At 52.4% G+C, this 17,860-nt stretch overlaps 7 protein-coding genes across 7 annotated transcripts; 3 read left to right on the top strand and 4 right to left on the bottom strand.

Annotated features, from left to right (window-relative positions):
* Nucleotides 1–148: 148 nt before the first annotated feature.
* Nucleotides 149–2,986, bottom strand: EI97DRAFT_407318 (uncharacterized protein). Its single transcript, XM_033796623.1, has 2 exons — nt 2,652–2,986; nt 149–2,541 (listed from the first exon to the last, which is right to left on the bottom strand). Exons 1-2 carry the CDS (start codon nt 2,662–2,664, stop codon nt 260–262), a joined length of 2,295 nt encoding a protein of 764 aa, XP_033649474.1. The 5' UTR covers nt 2,665–2,986; the 3' UTR covers nt 149–259.
* Nucleotides 2,987–3,797: 811 nt separating this feature from the next.
* Nucleotides 3,798–5,080, top strand: EI97DRAFT_407314 (ras-domain-containing protein). Its single transcript, XM_033796622.1, has 2 exons — nt 3,798–4,105; nt 4,168–5,080. Exons 1-2 carry the CDS (start codon nt 4,037–4,039, stop codon nt 4,894–4,896), a joined length of 798 nt encoding a protein of 265 aa, XP_033649473.1. The 5' UTR covers nt 3,798–4,036; the 3' UTR covers nt 4,897–5,080.
* A 322-nt stretch (nt 5,081–5,402) lies between these two features.
* EI97DRAFT_437415 (uncharacterized protein) lies at nt 5,403–6,463 on the top strand. The gene has a single exon (XM_033799336.1). The coding sequence runs from the start codon at nt 5,527–5,529 to the stop codon at nt 6,337–6,339; it is 813 nt and encodes a 270-aa protein (XP_033649472.1). The 5' UTR covers nt 5,403–5,526; the 3' UTR covers nt 6,340–6,463.
* A 309-nt stretch (nt 6,464–6,772) lies between these two features.
* EI97DRAFT_386904 (putative mitochondrial ADP,ATP carrier protein) lies at nt 6,773–7,827 on the bottom strand (the record flags this gene model as incomplete). Its single annotated transcript, XM_033796088.1, has 4 exons — nt 6,773–6,958; nt 7,015–7,392; nt 7,446–7,691; nt 7,750–7,827. Coding segments are annotated over 4 exons (888 nt in total), but the record flags the coding sequence as incomplete, so codon positions are not given.
* Nucleotides 7,828–9,112: 1,285 nt separating this feature from the next.
* Nucleotides 9,113–11,258, bottom strand: EI97DRAFT_427381 (ERG4/ERG24 ergosterol biosynthesis protein). The gene is made up of 3 exons (XM_033797222.1): nt 11,035–11,258; nt 10,682–10,980; nt 9,113–10,624 (listed from the first exon to the last, which is right to left on the bottom strand). The coding sequence occupies exons 1-3, from the start codon at nt 11,106–11,108 to the stop codon at nt 9,510–9,512; spliced, it is 1,488 nt and encodes a 495-aa protein (XP_033649470.1). The 5' UTR covers nt 11,109–11,258; the 3' UTR covers nt 9,113–9,509.
* Nucleotides 11,259–11,454: 196 nt separating this feature from the next.
* EI97DRAFT_407306 (mannose 6-phosphate receptor domain-containing protein) lies at nt 11,455–12,932 on the top strand. Its single transcript, XM_033796621.1, has 3 exons — nt 11,455–11,917; nt 11,975–12,530; nt 12,605–12,932. The coding sequence occupies exons 1-3, from the start codon at nt 11,574–11,576 to the stop codon at nt 12,761–12,763; spliced, it is 1,059 nt and encodes a 352-aa protein (XP_033649469.1). The 5' UTR covers nt 11,455–11,573; the 3' UTR covers nt 12,764–12,932.
* Nucleotides 12,863–17,770, bottom strand: EI97DRAFT_240440 (uncharacterized protein). Its single transcript, XM_033794051.1, has 4 exons — nt 17,375–17,770; nt 14,553–17,324; nt 13,917–14,490; nt 12,863–13,859 (listed from the first exon to the last, which is right to left on the bottom strand). The coding sequence occupies exons 1-4, from the start codon at nt 17,525–17,527 to the stop codon at nt 13,258–13,260; spliced, it is 4,101 nt and encodes a 1,366-aa protein (XP_033649468.1). The 5' UTR covers nt 17,528–17,770; the 3' UTR covers nt 12,863–13,257.
* Between the last annotated feature and the right edge of the window lie 90 nt (nt 17,771–17,860).

The raw sequence follows: 17,860 nt of genomic DNA, 5'->3' as shown, positions 1-17,860 counted from the left end.
TGAAAATAAACACTTCCCTCCGCGTCGTCGCGTCGAAGTCGCGACGCATGTCATGTCTTGGCACGCTGGGCTGTGGAGTACCGGTCACTGCGTAACTTCAGTCACTGACATCTAACCGGAGGTTGGGGATGTAGACGCGAATTAGGATAGAGTGAGCTGTGAGAACATTTAGACTGCTCGTTCGTCTATGCTGGAAACCAGTGGCGACAATAAAAATGCTCCCGAACTCCAGCCATGCAATCAGGATCAATGCGAGCAACTAAACCTCATATCCTCCTCCCCTATATTCATCCCCAAATAGCCTCCCAGCATCTAAACAATATGACGGGCCGCTTCTGCCATTGCTGGCTGCCTCACTTCCCCAGCAAACCAGTACAGCATCTAAGATATTTCCCACGACGCCTTCCATGGCACCGAGCGCGCCCCAACCGATAGCGGCGCTGATCAAACCCACCACGTATGCATATAAGCTTCCTTTGTATGGTACTGTTCCGTCCCCAAGCTGAAGCATTCTTGCTGTCGAAACCCACCCGCCAAAACCAAGCCCGATGGAAATTACCCAGCGTATGGCATGCAGAAAGAGTTTGGCTAGACGGTAGGAAACCAGTGAAGGCGCGGAGCCAGCTTTGGAGAAAGAGCGTGGTCCCAAAGTGGTGGTCGGCGAGTTCACCGAAACGAGCCTCAGGTTTGACAAGCCTTGTGCCGCAGGAGAGAGCGGGATGCCATGGATGGATGCATAAGTAAGGGTGAGGGGGTTCGTGAGAGCGGCGATCGGGGTGGGCATGATGTTGTATGCGCACATGCTGATGAGGTTGGAGATCCGGCGAGGAAGGACAATGAGTGGTAGTCGTACGAGCAGAGATAAAAGGGTCGAGAGGCAGATAGTGCCGGCCATGGTTGTCACTGCGTGCCTGGCGGATTCTTGAACCACTAACCGAGCAGCGGGAGTAGGTATGGCGTTTCGATGAAAGTACCATTGGGACACGGCCGCTGCTGTTGTCGCGCGTTGTACTCCAGAGATGACGGCCAGGACCCAGAAATAGTCCAAGAAGAAGGCGACTCCAAGCCACCAAGTGCTGAGATCAATGATGAAGCGTGACCCAGACTTTGAAAAATGCCCTCCGAGGAACAAGTGTACGAACATGCCCATCCAAGCCCACGACCAGAGTACGACGCTGGAGAGTGTAGCAATGCCGACTAGTATGAGGGGAGGTTGCGCCTTCAGAATGGTGCCTGAGAACTCGAGCATGTCAGCCGCCCTACTGACAGAATGGCGCCCTTTCCACACGGTGGTGACCCAGAATCCTGTCAGTATGAGTGGGCCAATTGACAACCAGCGCATGGCCTTATCTTGAACGCTGTTGCCATGCCAGTAACCCTTATAACTGGAAATAAGTGGGTACAAGAAGAATGAAGTAGATATGACGGGCACGCAGACCACAATGAGGACAAGTAGATACCGCACGAACGAGCGCAAAAGAGACAACCACAATAGGCCGACCAGGATGGAGACAAGCGAATAGACACCGATCAGACGGAATGATGCGTGCAGAACAGTGTAAATTGTGTCGCCGAGCGGGTGTTTCTTGTCCGGGGCTGTCTCTTGAAAGATGGAGATAACGAAGACCCCGATAATGGCACATTGGGCGATGATGAACAGTTCAGCCCAAAATAAATTGTTCTTCAGAGATGTTGTGGGCGTGACCATCGCCTCCGCCTGGGATGCGGTCTCGCGATCCATACCCATTCCCATTGGATGCGGTTGTTGCAATAGGGTGTCCTCGTCGGTTTCCTCTGGAATGGGCAATTGCGACCTCAGTGGGCTTCGGAGCCGCTTGCCTTTGGGCTTGCTTCTGAGCTGTTGGAAGGATGGTGGCCGATCGTCGGTGTTTGCCAGTACATCATCCCTTTCGAAGCCCTCCACGCTGCCTCTGATCGTAGAGGCAAGTTCTACGTTAACAAGTTTATCCTTCCCCTTCCCGCTGGTCGTGCTCGTTTCTGAGAAAGGTATACTTTGATCCCTCTCGCTTTGGTCTCTTTGCGCATTTACCGTAGATCTGCCACGCGGCTCAGCCTTTTCCCCTTCCCAGGAGCTCCTAATCCCTCGACCTAAGCCATATCCCGGGCGTTCGCCGTCAACACTGCTACCATCCACAGTGCGGTCTGATCTTCGCTCTACGTCGTCATCTGCTTCTGAGGATTCGGTCAAATTACCGCCTCCGAACTGTCGTCGCGAACGCTGTAAAGCGTAGTGGTCCGCCATCTCACGATCGTGCTCTTCGTGGTCATCTTCTTCGCGAAAGTCGTCCGTCGCAGAGTAGAACAGCGGGGCTGGCGCGTTTGATGTACGAGAGGCGAAGGCAAACCGCGATATTGCCTGAGAGCCATAGGGGTTCTGCATGGCTCTTCGCTGTCGGTGCGCTGGTGTTGTCCTTGGTCGCGAAGACGGTTGGTACCTATCTGTGCCGTTGCGGGTGAAGGACATATCTGGTTGTCCGAGTGATAGTCGCGACTGCGACTGGGAGAGAAATCTGGAGGCATCTGTATGATGTGTCAGTCACGCGCTGGCAGAGACCGTGTGTTCACAGGTGGTACTCTGGCAGAGCAGCCTGTGATCACATGCGCCCGATAAGAGCACGGGAGCGGCTTACATTCAGAGAACATGATGGGTGAGGCGCGTGAGGGGACGCAGGTGTACTCGGGCAGCTTCCTGCTGCTGTTGCTGTCCTGAAAGAGGCGACCTGGCGGTGGTTGCGGTTGACTCAGGACCGGGCGTCAGCGGTGAGGCGGCAGGCAGCGCGGGATAACAATGACGCCAGACCCGAAGGCATGCAGAAGGGCGGTGGTGCTCGTTCTCGCCAGGCAGACTGTGAGACGGGTTCTATATCCGGTATCGAGTGTCGAGGTTGAGGTGAAGATTTTAGGGAAAACAGGTGTGCAGGAGGACAGAGGAGCAGCGTTGCGGGGAGATATGTATGAATGTAACTACACTGGCGGATCAAGGCCTGGCCTTGCCCGCAACAGGCAAGTTGTGATACTCCATGCCAAGGCGCTAACTCGTCTGGGATGAAGCTACTCTACATCGACTTCAAGTCGCTGACCGCGTCGTTGTGCCTGACTTGACCTTTACGTATGTGGTTCTGCCTCAATATTCAATTTGGAACTGGCATCCTTGAGACGATCTGATGTTGTTGACTCTTAAATGAGCACTCCCACAAGTACTTGATCGTATCAGCTGGAGATGATGCCTCTCCAGTAACCTCCCGCAATTTGACACGGTGAGGGCCTCTCTTAAGCTCATCTCGCGTTGACTCGGAGCCCTAGTTCTTGTGCGTCAGGTGTAGGGAGTCCTTCGCTTCTCGTTTCTTCCCTACTCTTTTTCTGTATGGCATGTGTTGGTGGGCCCTTGGATCCGATCGATGGAAATGAGGTATCAACAAAAGAACTCCGTGATTCTCACTATTGGGGTATCTAAAGAAGTGTCTCGCCAGATCAAGTCTTTGATGGGTTTCCCTCTACCCGAATGAACAGTAGCTACGCTCTTCCTGGTTTACAAGAGGATGTGTGAGCGAAACGCATTAGCATTTTTAAGTGGCATGCCCACCACATTTTACATGACGGTGCGCCACTACTCCAATCAGATGCTGGTACCAAGAAATCAACATCGCTTATTATTTATGATCATGGTGCAGAAGTGAAGAACTGTAGGATGTGTTTACAGTACGAATAACCCCTGCATGCCAAGAACAATGACAGCATCAGCCACACTCGACGGGGGTGCCACCAGCACAAGGACAGCGAAGCTATGTAGGTATACCTTCAGACACTTCAGACGCACCAAGCCTTCCACCGATACATCGACTCGTTTCCTCGCCTTGTCCTCGAATCCCGTGGTTTACCTAGCACTCCGCTCGCACCACGAATCAACCTTAAGCTCTGCCGAACTCTAGCGTCCCACCTCCGACCTCCACCCTTGCACCTCCTCCGCTCCTCCCTACTTAGGTACGCCGCTATCACCGGCATATACCAAATCCAAATGACTCAACCATGGGATTACATTGCGAAGATAGTGTCGTTAGGTGACTCCGGCTGCGGCAAGTCAAGTGTACGTCTCTCCAGATTATGTACTCCCTGCGATGGAGCTGATCGTCTGACCTCCGAGAACAGTTGACCATCCGCCTCTGCGAGGGCCGATTCTCCCCCCATCACGATGTGACCATCGGCGTCGAATTCGGCTCACGGATAGTGCCCGTCGGCCCTCCAGCTTCCCTCGCACTCAACATCAACAACCCCTCCAAGACTCCCGCGACGCCTCCAGCGCAGCCCTCCAAGCAGCAGCAGCAACAACAGCAGCAGCAGAAGCACATGAAACTGTCGTTATGGGATACGGCTGGCCAAGAAACATACAAGTCCATTACAAGGAGCTACTTCCGCGGCGCATCAGGCGCACTGCTGGTGTTCGATATCACGCGAAGGAATACTTTCCTCAGTGCAACGAGCTGGCTCAACGATCTCCGGCAAATCGCCGAGGAAGGCATAGTCGTCGTCTTGGTGGGAAACAAAAGCGATCTCGCGTCGGCATCCACCGTCTCCGATTCCAACGAAGAAAACAGGCGCCAAGTGACAAGAGAGGAGGCGGAGGCATGGTGCAAGGCAAATGGAGTGATGCAGTACGTCGAGACGTCGGCGAAGTCTGGAGAAGGCGTAGAGCGGGCTTTCCTTGAGGTGGCGGAGCGGATATACCAGAATATCGAGGCTGGCAAGTACGATCTCAACGACAGGAGATCTGGTGTCAAGGGCCCTGGAGCAGGAGGTGGGAATAGAAACGCCGTCAAGCTGGGTATGAATGATGCGGCAAGAGGCAAGAAACAGCAAGGTTGGGGCGGGTGTTGTTGAGTTCGACAGGGTGACGAGCCCATGTTATGTTCATGCTTGTGTTGAATCGTCAAGCTGCAGTGTTGATCATCGCTCGTGTAAGAGTATCTGGGCCTTGAGCGTGGGGTGCTTTGAAATACCGCATTCTGTGGCGTTATACCAGGGCTATAGCATGTTTAATATAATGGCACTACTGTTCTTCTGGATATAAACATTCCTACTGAGACCCCGGACTAGCGAATCCGAGATATGGATAGCAGGCGAACGCAGCCATCATTTGGGCATCTTGCAAAATGTATAGCAAATAGTCACAAGACTATATGAAACACCGACCTGTGATGCAAGTCGACCCGTTATTAGGTTTTGCTTGCCATAATAGTTGCACCCAAAGCAATCACTAGTCCCTGCGTAGGGAGGTGCGATGTGCGGGTTGTCGAGTTGAACCCTAAATACCCTGCATCGGTGACATCATCGCCCAAAACGGCATCCAGTCCATCCGTGAATGGAACTACCGACGCAGTTAGAGCCAGGCAACAACAGAGCCCAAACCCATCTTCAACGCAATCATATCTTTGAAGATTTCTCCTCCAAACACGAAACACTTCGATCACTAGCCTCTACCCCAAGAGCTAACGTTACCTTTACACCATAATGCCACCCATCCGCCTCCACAAAGACGACCCCATAAAACCCACCTCAGACACCACCTCCACCTCCACAGCAGCAGCAAAACCGCCCTCCGAATCGACCCCCCAAACCGCCAACCCCCCTCCCACACGCACCACCCCGTTCTCCCAGCCCGCCACAACCACAGCCTCAACATATAACCCATCGAACGACACAGCACCACCGCCGCCCCAACCAGGCGCCCGCCCCATCCCTCCAACATCCTCCCCTGAAGCCGCACAAGCACAAACGACCGGAACACCCTCACCACCTCAACCAGGCGCAATCCCAGGCCCAACACCAACAGCGACAGCAGGAGGTGGTCATGGAGACGGAGGCTACACAGCAACACACATCACGACTCTGACCCACGGCCCACCACCACAACTCGGCATCCCTCCGCCTACAGACTCGCAGCTCGCGGGCCGCTCGACCACGATCTCGACTACTGCCCGACAAAACAACGCTCCTGGACCAACAACAATTCCCCTCGGACCGGCTGGGTCTCCGTACCAACACGCGCATTCTGGCGGCGCTATCCCCTCGCAAACTGGTTCAACCGAACCACATCAAAGACCTAGCCTGGAGCATCCACCCGGATACATGCAAGCGCCGGACCACATTGGAGGAGGAAGAGGAACACCGGGATGGCAGCAGCAGGCCCAACATGAAGGTACTGGCAGTGATGAGTCGACCGGAAGTGGTGTGGGAGAAACTGCGTGGAATTTGTTGACGAGGGCTGGGGAGGCGTTGAAGAAGGGTGAGGAGGCGGCGTGGAAGGCTGTTAGGAACAAGTAGACATATGACGTCTCAAAGCCGAAAGGTATGACGTGGCGATGCTGTGGAACTCTCAGTTTTGAAGCAGAGACAGTGCACTAGATAGCAACACAAGTATTAAGAAAATCGACAAACATCTATTGACTATTTTCCCCGCATTCACCAAACGCAAACACCGGTGTACAGTTAAAAAACATGGAAAAACAAATGCAAGCCGGGATGACGATTTGTAGTACACGGGAAAAAGAGGCTGCCAGGCAAGGTAAAGTACAGGGTGGGTTACCACCTCCGTCGTGCTTTTCGTTACCTAGAGCAATCTTCTGCCCAAGCGGGCTTGGTATTGCTCCATGGAGTAATCCGCTATCACCGCGCCCCTCATCAACTGCACGCTACGCAACTATCACGCTCCACCACATGGTTCGAGAAAGGGGTATCGGAGGTAGGAGGGAGGCGCTTAACCAGATCCACCCTTGAACTTCTTGCCGAAGAGGATGAGCTGGACCTGGTCGTAGATGGAGAGCACACCGGCACCAGCAACACCACGAAGGATGTTGGCACCAGCACCCTTGAAGAGAGACTTGACACCCTCAGCGGCGATGATCTGGCGGGCGGCATCCATGGAGGATTTGTACTTGACGGCCTATTGTGGATTAGTATCTCATAGTACACAGGGAAATCGACTGTGTATCAACTTACCTCACCAGACGTCATCATCATGCGACGACGGATGGTGTCAAGAGGGTAGGAGGCGATACCGGCACCAGTGGTGACAGTCCAGCCGAGAGCGAAAGAGGCCAGGAAGTTACCCTCAAGAGGACCAACGAGAACAACGGGCTTGATGGAGTCGTACATGCCGAAGTACAGACCACGGTAGACGACTATACCAAGAACGGAGGGCATGAAACCACGGTAGAGACCGGCAATACCGTCGGAGGCGAGAGTCTTCTTGTAGACATCGACGAGACCGTTGAACTGACGCTCACCACCCTTCTTGGCGTTCTTCGCATCGTTGGCAAGACGGGTACGGGCGTAGTCGAGGGAGTAGACGAAGAGGAGGGAAGTGGCACCGGCAGCCTAGGAATAATTATCAGCCATGTGCGATCCAGAGTCTCCTTGATAGCACTTACACCACCGGAGGCCAGGTTGCCAGCCATCCACTTGGCATAACCATCACGGTCCTTCTTGAAGGCGAACATCGACTTGTAGGTGTCACGGAAAGCGAAGTTCAGGGCCTGGGTAGGGAAGTAACGGATGACGTTGGCAGTGTTACCTCTCCAGAGGGAAAGGACACCCTCGGCCTTGGAGGTACGGCTGAAGCAGTCAATGATACCATTGTACTTGCGGTCGAGACGGCCGGTCTTAAGCATTTCATCCTGTAAAGCATCGTGGTCAGCGCGACGTCGCGCATCTACGGATCGTGGAGAATCATACCTGGTTCTGGATGAGGAGCTTGACACGCTCGATGGGGGCGGCGGCGGTCTTCGAGACGGCGGCGGAAACACCACCCACTGTTGACAAGTGTTAGTGCTATCTCAAATAGAGAAACTAGTCCAATGTATCGATCTCAATCCGCGACTCAATGGCAATTGCGACCGAGGCGAATTGCGACGATATGGATGACGTACTCAAGAAGTCGACCACGAAGCCCTGTTCCAGGTTGTTAGCCTATGTTGCCAGAAATGCCTCAAAAAGACCTGTCCCCCAAACGCCAATTGATCGTTGCATCAGGACAGCGCAATCCATCTCTCTGCGACCCGCTGCATCCTCGCACCGACACGGGAGCGTTCGTCCGTTTGACTGAGATGGTTGCGCGCCTGATGGGAGATGGACTCTGGGTCGTCCGGGTTCGGTCCAGGGGGACGCCAAAGAAAGAGAGGTTAACGTACCGGCATCCCGAAGACGCTCTTATCCTGTTGTGAGGCCATCTTTTCTCAATTACCCGAAAACGAAATCCCGGACAATGAAGGAGTGGAGATGATGGAGAAGTTGTCGGTGGATGAGGGAGTTGGAGTTTATAAGACGTGAAGCAACTCTGCCTTGAAAATCTTTCTGCGCGCTTGGGCCAAGGCGCTAATTACATAAGGCGGATCGCCGGAGTCTACGGAGTATTGCCTCGGGGGACTGACGAACGACCTCAGATGGCACACGACAAGCGTCTACTACAAATCGGCCAGGAGCGGCAGGATCTAGCCTTTCTTTTGTGCTTGCCACATGCAACTTTGCACGTTCCATCAAGCCGAGAGGAAGAGAGCAGGCAGATTATTTGGTCGCGATCTCAGATGCTCTCCGACCCCTATTGACTGAGAGTCTCGGCGCCGCACGCGCGTTGCCGTAGCAGCAACGGATATCGCGATTTTGCAAGATCAGTGCTTACACTTTGCTCGATCCCACAAGGAAAAGAATACTCTGGGCTCTGTAAATGGCGTGCTGGAGGATAGCAATCAACTGATTTCTTTTGCAGCCTTCATTCCGCCAACTTGCATGGCAAGCCATTTTTCCCTCAACGCATCGGGAATTTTCGGAATCAGGGGGTGTGGCAGAGATAGCAGTTAGGAGTCGCTTTTGCCAGTACTCCGTAGTTACCAGACAGATCCATAACCTACAAGTACGACTAGTGGTGTATTACCGGATAGCCGACGCCACGCCTGCATGTACAGTTCTTGTAGGGTCGCGTGAAGGCCATTCTCTTAAAATAACAGTTGAGGGTAGATCTGCTATTGGCACACTGGTGGTGGAAGGCTGCAATGTGTTCGCCACTCGCGTCATTCACTTGCTGACCATGATGCCAAAACCCGTAGTCCGTACAACTTTCCATTCGTACATAATTAGCTATTATATCGGATGTATGTCTTCAATCACCGGCCGGTGATAGCATGCCATCCCCCATGCAATATATAAGTGAGAACCCTGGATGTATGTCTTCAACCACTCGCTGGTGGTAGCATGCCATCCCCTAAACCAAAAGCAACAAATGAACCAAATTGGATGTATGTCTTCAACTGACCAAAGCAGTAGCATATCATCCGTGAATGCAACCCAGAAAGCGCCATTAATCCCTGAGAGCACGTCTTCGACCGCAAATGCGATAGCATAGCCCTCTGCGTACCTATCTCATGAGATGCATGTCTTCAACCAGACTTAACTTTGCCTAGTAGCATTGCATCTTCCCTTCCTTCCCCGTCCTCTAGATTCTAGTAGACGTAGGGAATAATCCTGTACGGCACTAACTCGCAGTACCTCTCCCAATCCTTGCCGTACTTCTTCTTGCACTTCTCCTCATCCCTCCTCTCACGGTGCACCAGCAGGACGGCAAAGTACAGCATAAAAAAGTAGGTGAAGACCATGCCCCAACCCTTGGCCTCGCCCGGGACGACATATTTGCCGTATGAGTTGCGGAAAAAGACCGCATCCTTCTGGGTGGCAGTAATGGGATGCGTAGCCGTAGTTTGAATAACATATCCCGCCATGGCAGTAGGCAGAACGTATGACCAGCTCATAAGCCAGTCGCCAAGGTAATTGATGTGGCGGGCGCGTCCCCACCATCCGGTGATGAGGAGCTTGGATCCAGCAGCTGTTTCGATGTACTTCAGGTGCTTGATCCTGGGGTCGTTGGGGTTGGTGCGGAACCTATTCTTCTCGTTGTTGACGGAACGGAAAATGTAGTACCCGATGCCCTGAACTGCGAGAACCGCCGCAATGCCCCAGTATCCAAGCTCGACGGGATAGTTGGCTAGATACTTGGCCTGGATACTGTATGTGAAGGGGACCCAGACGAGGTCGCCGAACGCAAGCATAACACCGAACCCGTCGTTGATGATATCGATCGTAGTCAGGATCGCTGGCTCCATATAGAAAGCGTCCAGGACATAGACCGTCTGAGCAATGGTAATAAGCAGGATTGAGTCGGTGACCCTGCCAAAATTGCGATGCTGTTGCATGACGAACGCCAGGTCGAGAATGACCCACCCAAGAAGACCAGGGCGGAGCTCGTTCCAGGCTTTGATATCCACCTCACCGAAGATAGGGAGCTTGACCCGGGGATTCAGCTCGCGGCCAATAAACCAATCGTAGAGAACATTTCCAGTGGTACCCGGGATAGCCAGCTCGCGGTTATTGGGATCTTTGGGGTGTTTTACGGAGAAGGAAGCCAGATAGCAGTAAGTAGCCAGCGCATAAGCAATGAGAATGTTGGTAGTAAGCAAGGGAACATAATTGTCGGTGATGAAGGTCCACACCGGCCACTCAGCTCCCTCAACAAGCGTGCCAGCTGCCAGAATCGCGAACGTGAAAAGAGCGGAGCTGAAAGCTGGAATTCATTAGCATGGTATTCGATTATGATTGTTGCATCAGATATTTGCCTTACCGTTAAAGCGATACTTCAGTCTTCCACCGGTCCTGAGCTCGGTCCCCTCAGGCGTATCCGCAGGAAGGAACGCATAAAGCGCCAAATTCAGCAGATAATACGCAGTAGTGCCAACAACAGCGTTGGTGTTGAGGAGACCAGAAAATCCCGGCCACCCAACTTCCCGCTTCAATTGCTCCAAAGTTAACGTTGAGGGATGCAGAAGAGAAGGTGCAGGACAGCCGGAAATATCGTTACAGAAGAAGGTCAAAACATAACAGAAGAGAGGAAGCCCAAAGGAGATCAGGGCTGCACCCGGTCTGTAGGAAGGTTAGTCGCACACGGGGTAGTAGGAACACAAATGGTAGACATACGGGCCAAAGAATTCGTAGGCAGGCTTCTGTTGGGGCACAGAAGCTGCCCGTGATACCTGGCGTTTGGCAGCCATGCCCTCGAACCCTCTTCACGGAGCTGTTTCTCTAGGCGTCGAAAAGGGGCGGCCTGTTGACACACCTTCCAAGGAGTAATCTACCTGCACCGTGCAGCCTGCTTCAATCCGACAATTGGTGATGAAGAAGTGAAAAGAATGGTGCACGAAAAGGTCGAGAAGGTCTCCCTTATGAGGATCTTTGAATTGAGACGTCGTACCACTTCGCCATCACCGGAGCTCTCCATTCCGCAGTGGGCCCGTTCTCTTCCAAGATTCAGCCACATCGCCAAGCGGCACCATTCCCCTTCTGTCGCATCTGACGCGACGAGCCCCCATGCATCCTATCAACGAGATGTGCGGTTCGCGACGGACTCCGGCGCTCATTGTCGACAAGCTGGCCTTCTGATCAAAGTCTTCAAACCCTTCTTCCTTCATTGCTAGTTTAATTTCGTCCGCTCGTTTTGCACATCGGTTTACAACGTCATGCGGTTTGCCGTCCTGGTCGCGCTTTCGTCTTTTCTCTCCGTCCCCTCTGCCGCAGCGGATACGTCGAAACCATGGAAGCCTTGTACGGTTCGCTCACCCACGACTGATCGCTTCTTCGATCTGAATCCTATGCATCGGTCGCCGCCGGAAGAAGGCAAGAAGAAGAAGGATGCAGAGGAGGGGAGCTGGCATGCGCGGGGCCATGATTATGGTGCCAACTTCACATTGAACTTCTGTGGGCCTGTTGTAGAGGAACTGGAGCATGTCGAGGATCTGGATAAGAGTTTATGGAAGAACGTGAGCGCGTATTATGAGAAAGATGATAAGATATATGCGATTGGGTGAGTTCGCCATGCTGAGTGGCTATGTTTGTAGAGATTGACAAGGGCTATCTTCAGACTCGAAGCCTACGAGCCCATCTTCCGCGGTCGCAAACTTGTCCTCAACTACACCCACGGCTCCTTATGCCCTTCATCCTCGAAATCGCGCCGGGGGCTTCCCGAACCCGTCTCCCTGACCCAGCGGGAAATAGTCCAAGACGACGAGTACGAAGAAGAAGAAACGAATGACGGGTACAAAGCAGAGAGGAAGGACGACGACGACGAAGACGATGACAAGCCAAAAAAGAAGCCCCTCGACTCCGCCCACCGCAAAACGACCATAATATCCCTCCTCTGCGAAAAGGACCCTTTGGCCAAAACCTTCGTCTCCTTCGTCGCCGCCGTAGACGACTGCGTCTACTTCTTCGAAGGTCGCTCCCCCTACGCCTGCGGAGGCGTAGAAGCCGAAACCCAAGCACTGTCTCCTGGCGGCGTCTTCGGAGTCATCGTCGGCATCGCCGTGCTCGTCTATCTCGTAGGTGGATGCGTGTATCAGCGCACGGTCATGCATCAGCGCGGATGGAGACAGTTGCCGAATTATAGCATGTGGTCAGGAATTGCGGGATTTGGAAGGGTGAGACCGCCTAAACTTCCTTGATTGTTCATTTCTTTTCTTCTTAGCTGTGGACGTTGCTAAAGTCCGCGCAGGACCTATTCATCATTTTGACGTCTTCGTGTGCGCGGTTTTTGCCGTCGCGGAGAGGTTATAGCCGCGTTTCGTTGGGCCAGGATGGCGGGAGGAGGGGGAGGAATAGTGATGACGAGAATCGGTTGATAGATAACCTGGACGAGGAGTGGGATGATTAGGAATTACCCTTGTTGTATTATGAATCCAGCATTTCGGCATCGATGGCGTTTGGGATCGGATCTGAGCGCGGAATTCGCAATGGTTTTTGGATTTGGACAACAAGGCGATTGTCATGGCTCACGAGCATAATATCGCGAGGTCAACCAAATGAAGTCTTTCTTTCCTTCAGAGTTATTCCATTTCCCACTGTTGGTGGTCCTAACTGGCTCTAGGAACTCGGAAACCACTAACCGCTATCCAAAGTGTGACCTTCGAAAATACAGAAATATCTCCTCCCAGTCCTGCTAACACATGCAATGATAATGAATGCTGTGTGCAAAGAACCACCCCAAAGTAGTATAATACATGAAACAAGAGAAGAAGATATTCAAAGGGAAAATGGTCGCTGAATAAGAACCTGTTGAGCGCAGATACCAGTTGAAAAAGCAGCAACTGCGTCATCCTTCCCAAGTGTTCGTGTTGTAAGCTTCCACGGAGCCGTGGTCGATCCTGCTTATAGTTCCAGCTGAGACTCTTCCTGGTTGTCGTCATGACTAATGCCACTGGTGCCATGAAGCTGCTGAATTTGCTCTGGTATTGGAGTCTGTTGCTGCATTGGACTCTGTTCCTGCACCGGAGTGCTCGGAGCCGCTTGCTCTGCTGAGAATGGTTGCCCGTTGGCGGCACTTGGCGGCTGTTCATCGACGTCCATCTGTTCCCGGATACCGCTACTAGGGTCAGTATCAGCACCATCACTTGGTCCTGTTTGAGCCTCCCCGGCAGATTCTTCCGTGTCGACGAAAGTGCCATCAAGAACAGCCCTAAACCTCTCATCCAACCCCATCAAGATCTGCTTGATTTCGCCCCTCAACGCCCGCTCCTCTTTCGACATTACCTGCGCCTGATCGATCTTCACGCCACCAAGCACGTTTAAGTAGTCGTGACGCATGGCAACGAAAATGCTATCAGCCTTGTCCTCCATAACCTTTTGCAGGCTCTTGCACATAAGGTTCAGGTGATTTCGTACGGATTCTACGGCTTCCCTGAACATGTGGTGCCGGGCTTGCTCGATGTGATTGGCCATGTGTGCTTTCATGCGCCTAAAGCATCCCGTACCTGGTCAAATTGACGTTAGGTCTTATTGGAATTTGAGAAGTGCTGTTGGAGACGTACCTGATTCGGCAGTGCAGATATCGTATGCTGCGCGCATTGCGGAAACAATCACGGGAGTAAAGTCCCTGTTGGCATCCCTTTGTAGCTCCGTCATCGAGGTGAATAGGACGTTGTAAAGCTCGTTGAACAGCTGTTCGTAGGTGTAGATTTGCGTCTTCAACATAGCAAGGTTTGCCAAACCCACTCCATTTTCTCTCGCTCGTTCCTCCACTGTATCATGGAAACGGCGCAATATCGTGTTTGAGTCCCTGATATACAGCTCAAACGCCTTCGGTAGGCGGGTCTGGAACGTCCTTTCCCAACCAGTCGCAAGTTTCTTCGTGATAGGTTCGACGAGCTCAGCATTGAAGTCTCGAGGTCCAGCGGCGCCTGAATAGACTCCGTCGCGTCGTACTGTTGCCTTGTAAGTCGGATAGAACAGACCTCCGTCGTTTCTATGGGCGCCCCAACCGGCTGCGGTATTGGGGGCTGCATTGATGGCCTCCTCAATGACTTCGGGAGATTTGTCGAATATCTGATGTTCAATGTCCTTTTTGACCATTTTGATGCAAGCCTCGACAGCTTTCTCCAGGCCCTATGTTCGGGTATCAGCAATGCTCCTAACCTGGGAACGAATGAACAACTGGAAGCACTCACCTTTTCAAGTTCCGTTAGACGCCAATTCAAATACTTTACCTGCGCCTTCTTCTCCTCATCACTAAGCTTGAGGCCCGATCCTTCATCAGTCGCCCATATCGAAAAAGTATTCAGGAGCTGGATCAGGCTGAGCAGAAATGCTCTACAGCTCTGTATCCTTCCAGCTTCGGTCAACTTTTTGCAGTGAGCCTGCAGTTGTGGTATCTCAGTCTCCTCGAGCGTCTTGAAACCAGGAACAGAGCCATCTTTCTTAAAACGACCACACAGCTTCTGATATGCTCGGCTGCTGACGCAGAATACAGGCAACGACTTTGCAACTTCATCATAGTCACGTATGTCGACATCAGGGTCAAAGTTCTCTTCATCTTCTTCCGCGGCATTCTCCATGTCGATCTCCTTGATACCTGCGGCAAAGTCCTGTTGAATTGCGCTTTTGGAGTATTGATTCCGCCCGGCTATGCAGATGGCATTGATTTCCGCCTGGACATTAGCAAGCTTCTTTTCGACTTCTTCGAGTTCTTTGACAGTGTCCTTTATCTGCTGTTGAAGTTGATTGCGCTGACGGCGTGCATTGTTCTTCGTGTCCCTCAATTCCTCGAGTTTGTCTTCAATTTCCTGCGAGGTCAGTGGTCTACGTGGAGGCTCTGAGCTTTCCGAGTCAGAATCGGAATCTGTATCGGAGTTTGTCTTGGACCAATCGTCGGGAACAATGAAGCCGTCGTCGGAGTCGTAACCGCTGCGTGGACGCTTCCGAGATTCGAGAGACGGTGACTTCCTCTTCCTCTTACTCCTATTCTCGACCGGGGCAAAAACAGTTTCGCCCTTGATCAGCTGGTCCCTCAGCTTGTCCCACGCTTCCATCGCGTCGACAGCGCTTTCATAGGCCTCGCCGTAGACAGCCTTGGATTCCTTAAGATCCTTTATCTTTCTTTCCAGAGTCTCCACTCCTAGGTTGTGCTTACGCTCTTCATCGCGCAATCCTGAAATCTGGTCTTCTAGCCCTAAGCTCTCCTCGGCCTCCGTCACCGATATGTCGTCAGTTTTGGAGCAGATAAAAGTCACACTCGAGAAACCGCCGTCGTACTTGAGTTGTCGTTTGAAAGAGTCTCCGAGCAGGGTTTTAGCAGCTTTATCATCCACTGCGCGATTGATGGGTGCAACAATCCAGAGGCCAGTGCATTGCTTCATATAGCCCTGAGCCACTGCACTTCGAGCGGCATTGGAATCGTGGACACCGGGAAGGTCGACAATCACGGCTCCTGTAGACAGAGCCGGCGACTTGGTGTAGATTTTCACGACCTTGATCAAAGGCCAGTACTCCATGCCTGCCTGTAAGTTCTTTTCTCTACTGCCTTTTCCTGTGGCCTTCTCTTTACTGTCAACATAACGCTGCAGTTCGCTATAAAACGGCTTCGGGTCGGATTCTCTGATTCTTTTGGTGGTACCTAAAACTTTCTGCACCGATCGATCGGCCATGAGCTTCTCCACTGTGTAGTCTGCCAGCATATTCTGTGTTATTCTCGGGTATACTGCATGAAACTTCGCCCAGGCGACTCCCGCCTCAGAGTTCTGATCGCTAATTTCTCTGAGGACTTTGCCTTCTTCGTTGAGGAACTCTTTGAGCAGAACACTGAGTTCCTTTTCCCAATCAGCATGGTTGATAAATTCGATTTCCGCACGATATTTCTCGGTGGGATCGTTGCTGTTATTCCATGAAAGCTCTGTTACAACAGCGGTGCATGCACGCATGCAATTTGTCGGGACCAGGCGCTCTTCATCAAGCATAGCATTGATGACGCTGCTCTTTCCAGCTCCGGTGTTTCCTACCACGCCGACTACCGTTTTCTTTCGCTCAGCCTGCGATCTGAGTTTATCAATGGCGTTCATCCAGGTTCTCGCTTCTTCATTATTTCCATGCTTTGAGAATGTGTCTTTAAGAGCGTCCAGCACTTTCCTGGCATGAGTTACGCCTGTCTCAAGTAGCTCTGGATTCTGTTCTTCGATAAGTGTCCGAATGCAGTCAAATGCCGGTCTTTCTTCGATGCCCGTACGCATTTGTGATTCAGAATCTTCAGCAAACACATCCGACGGATCGAAGGCCGGTTGAGAATCAGCCGGTTGGGAATCAGGGTCCATGGTTGGAGCTGAAACCAGCGGGTCTTCTTCAGGTTCGGCCGTGGGATGAGACGGCATTGGGAGAGGAGAGAGTCTGTGCTCATTCATGATATCGGGGCGGGGTGCGCTTCCCAGCGGGGACGTCATGGGAGGCATTACATCATATCCGCTGAACGGCGCAGTTACCGGAGAGGTAGAAGCAATGGAGGCAGCGAGAGAGTTCACCGACGGTGACAGCATCGAGGTGTGTGGTAAGCTCGGATGGTCGTTCGTGGAGGACGGATGTACGGCAGAGGTTCGAAGAGGCGAGAATGGCGCAGTCTTATAGGTTGGTGTAGCCATTGCAGCTGTCATCCGCACAATGGACCCTGATCTCTTCTGTGGCGTGTTCAACAAGGTGAGAGACGGTTGCTTGGCTGCTGTTGAAGTCGCCGAACTATCTTGAACTGCCTGTGACGGCAGCTGACGATTGATGATGGGCTGCAACGGTACCCGTGTGGACCTTTCGACGGCTTGAAGAATGACTAAGTTGTCATTGAATTCATTTAGCTCTTTCATTTTGGTAGAAGGCGTCAACACCTCACGCGCCTTAAGCTCAAAGTCCACACCAGGGTTTTTCAGGGAGTATTGCGCAGCAGTTTGGGCGATGGTAATTTTCTGTTAAATCAGCGGGCTGACAGGTCAGGGATCCTGGAGCGCAGACTTACAGAATGACCTAGTATCCAGAGAAAGTCGCTCTCCCGTAATTCCTGTTCGGGAGAATGCGTATGCCTTAACACGCCGATCCAGTAACGTCTTTCGGGAAGCGGTTGCTTGGGACATGCTAGGCGTCCTTTCTGGTGCAATAAGGTCCAATCCATTGTGGCGGCAGTGTTGCTGCATGCCGCAGCCAGTGTCTGTGGATTTTGTCTCAGATGTTGTATCTCTCTCTGTGTAGTGTATTGTCGGACAGGTCTTGTATCGATCCTATTTACAGAACAACACTCCGAGGGGGATGTAGTTCGAGGGCGTCTGACGCTTGTCTGTAATCGAAACTGGGTGTTAGCTATCTTGACATTAGACAAGCGGGAACTGGCCAACGACTTGAGCAAACGAAAGTGAAGTGTGGTGTTGATGCCAAGAATCCTGCGCGTACACACAGACGCGCCTGCCACGCGACGACGCGAGATGCTAACCGTTCACGGATAGCGTGA

The sequence above is a fragment of the Westerdykella ornata genome (assembly GCF_010094085.1).
Source record: "Westerdykella ornata strain CBS 379.55 unplaced genomic scaffold EI97scaffold_47, whole genome shotgun sequence".
Taxonomy (NCBI): domain Eukaryota; kingdom Fungi; phylum Ascomycota; class Dothideomycetes; order Pleosporales; family Sporormiaceae; genus Westerdykella; species Westerdykella ornata.
This window is presented reverse-complemented; position numbering and strand designations above follow the sequence as displayed.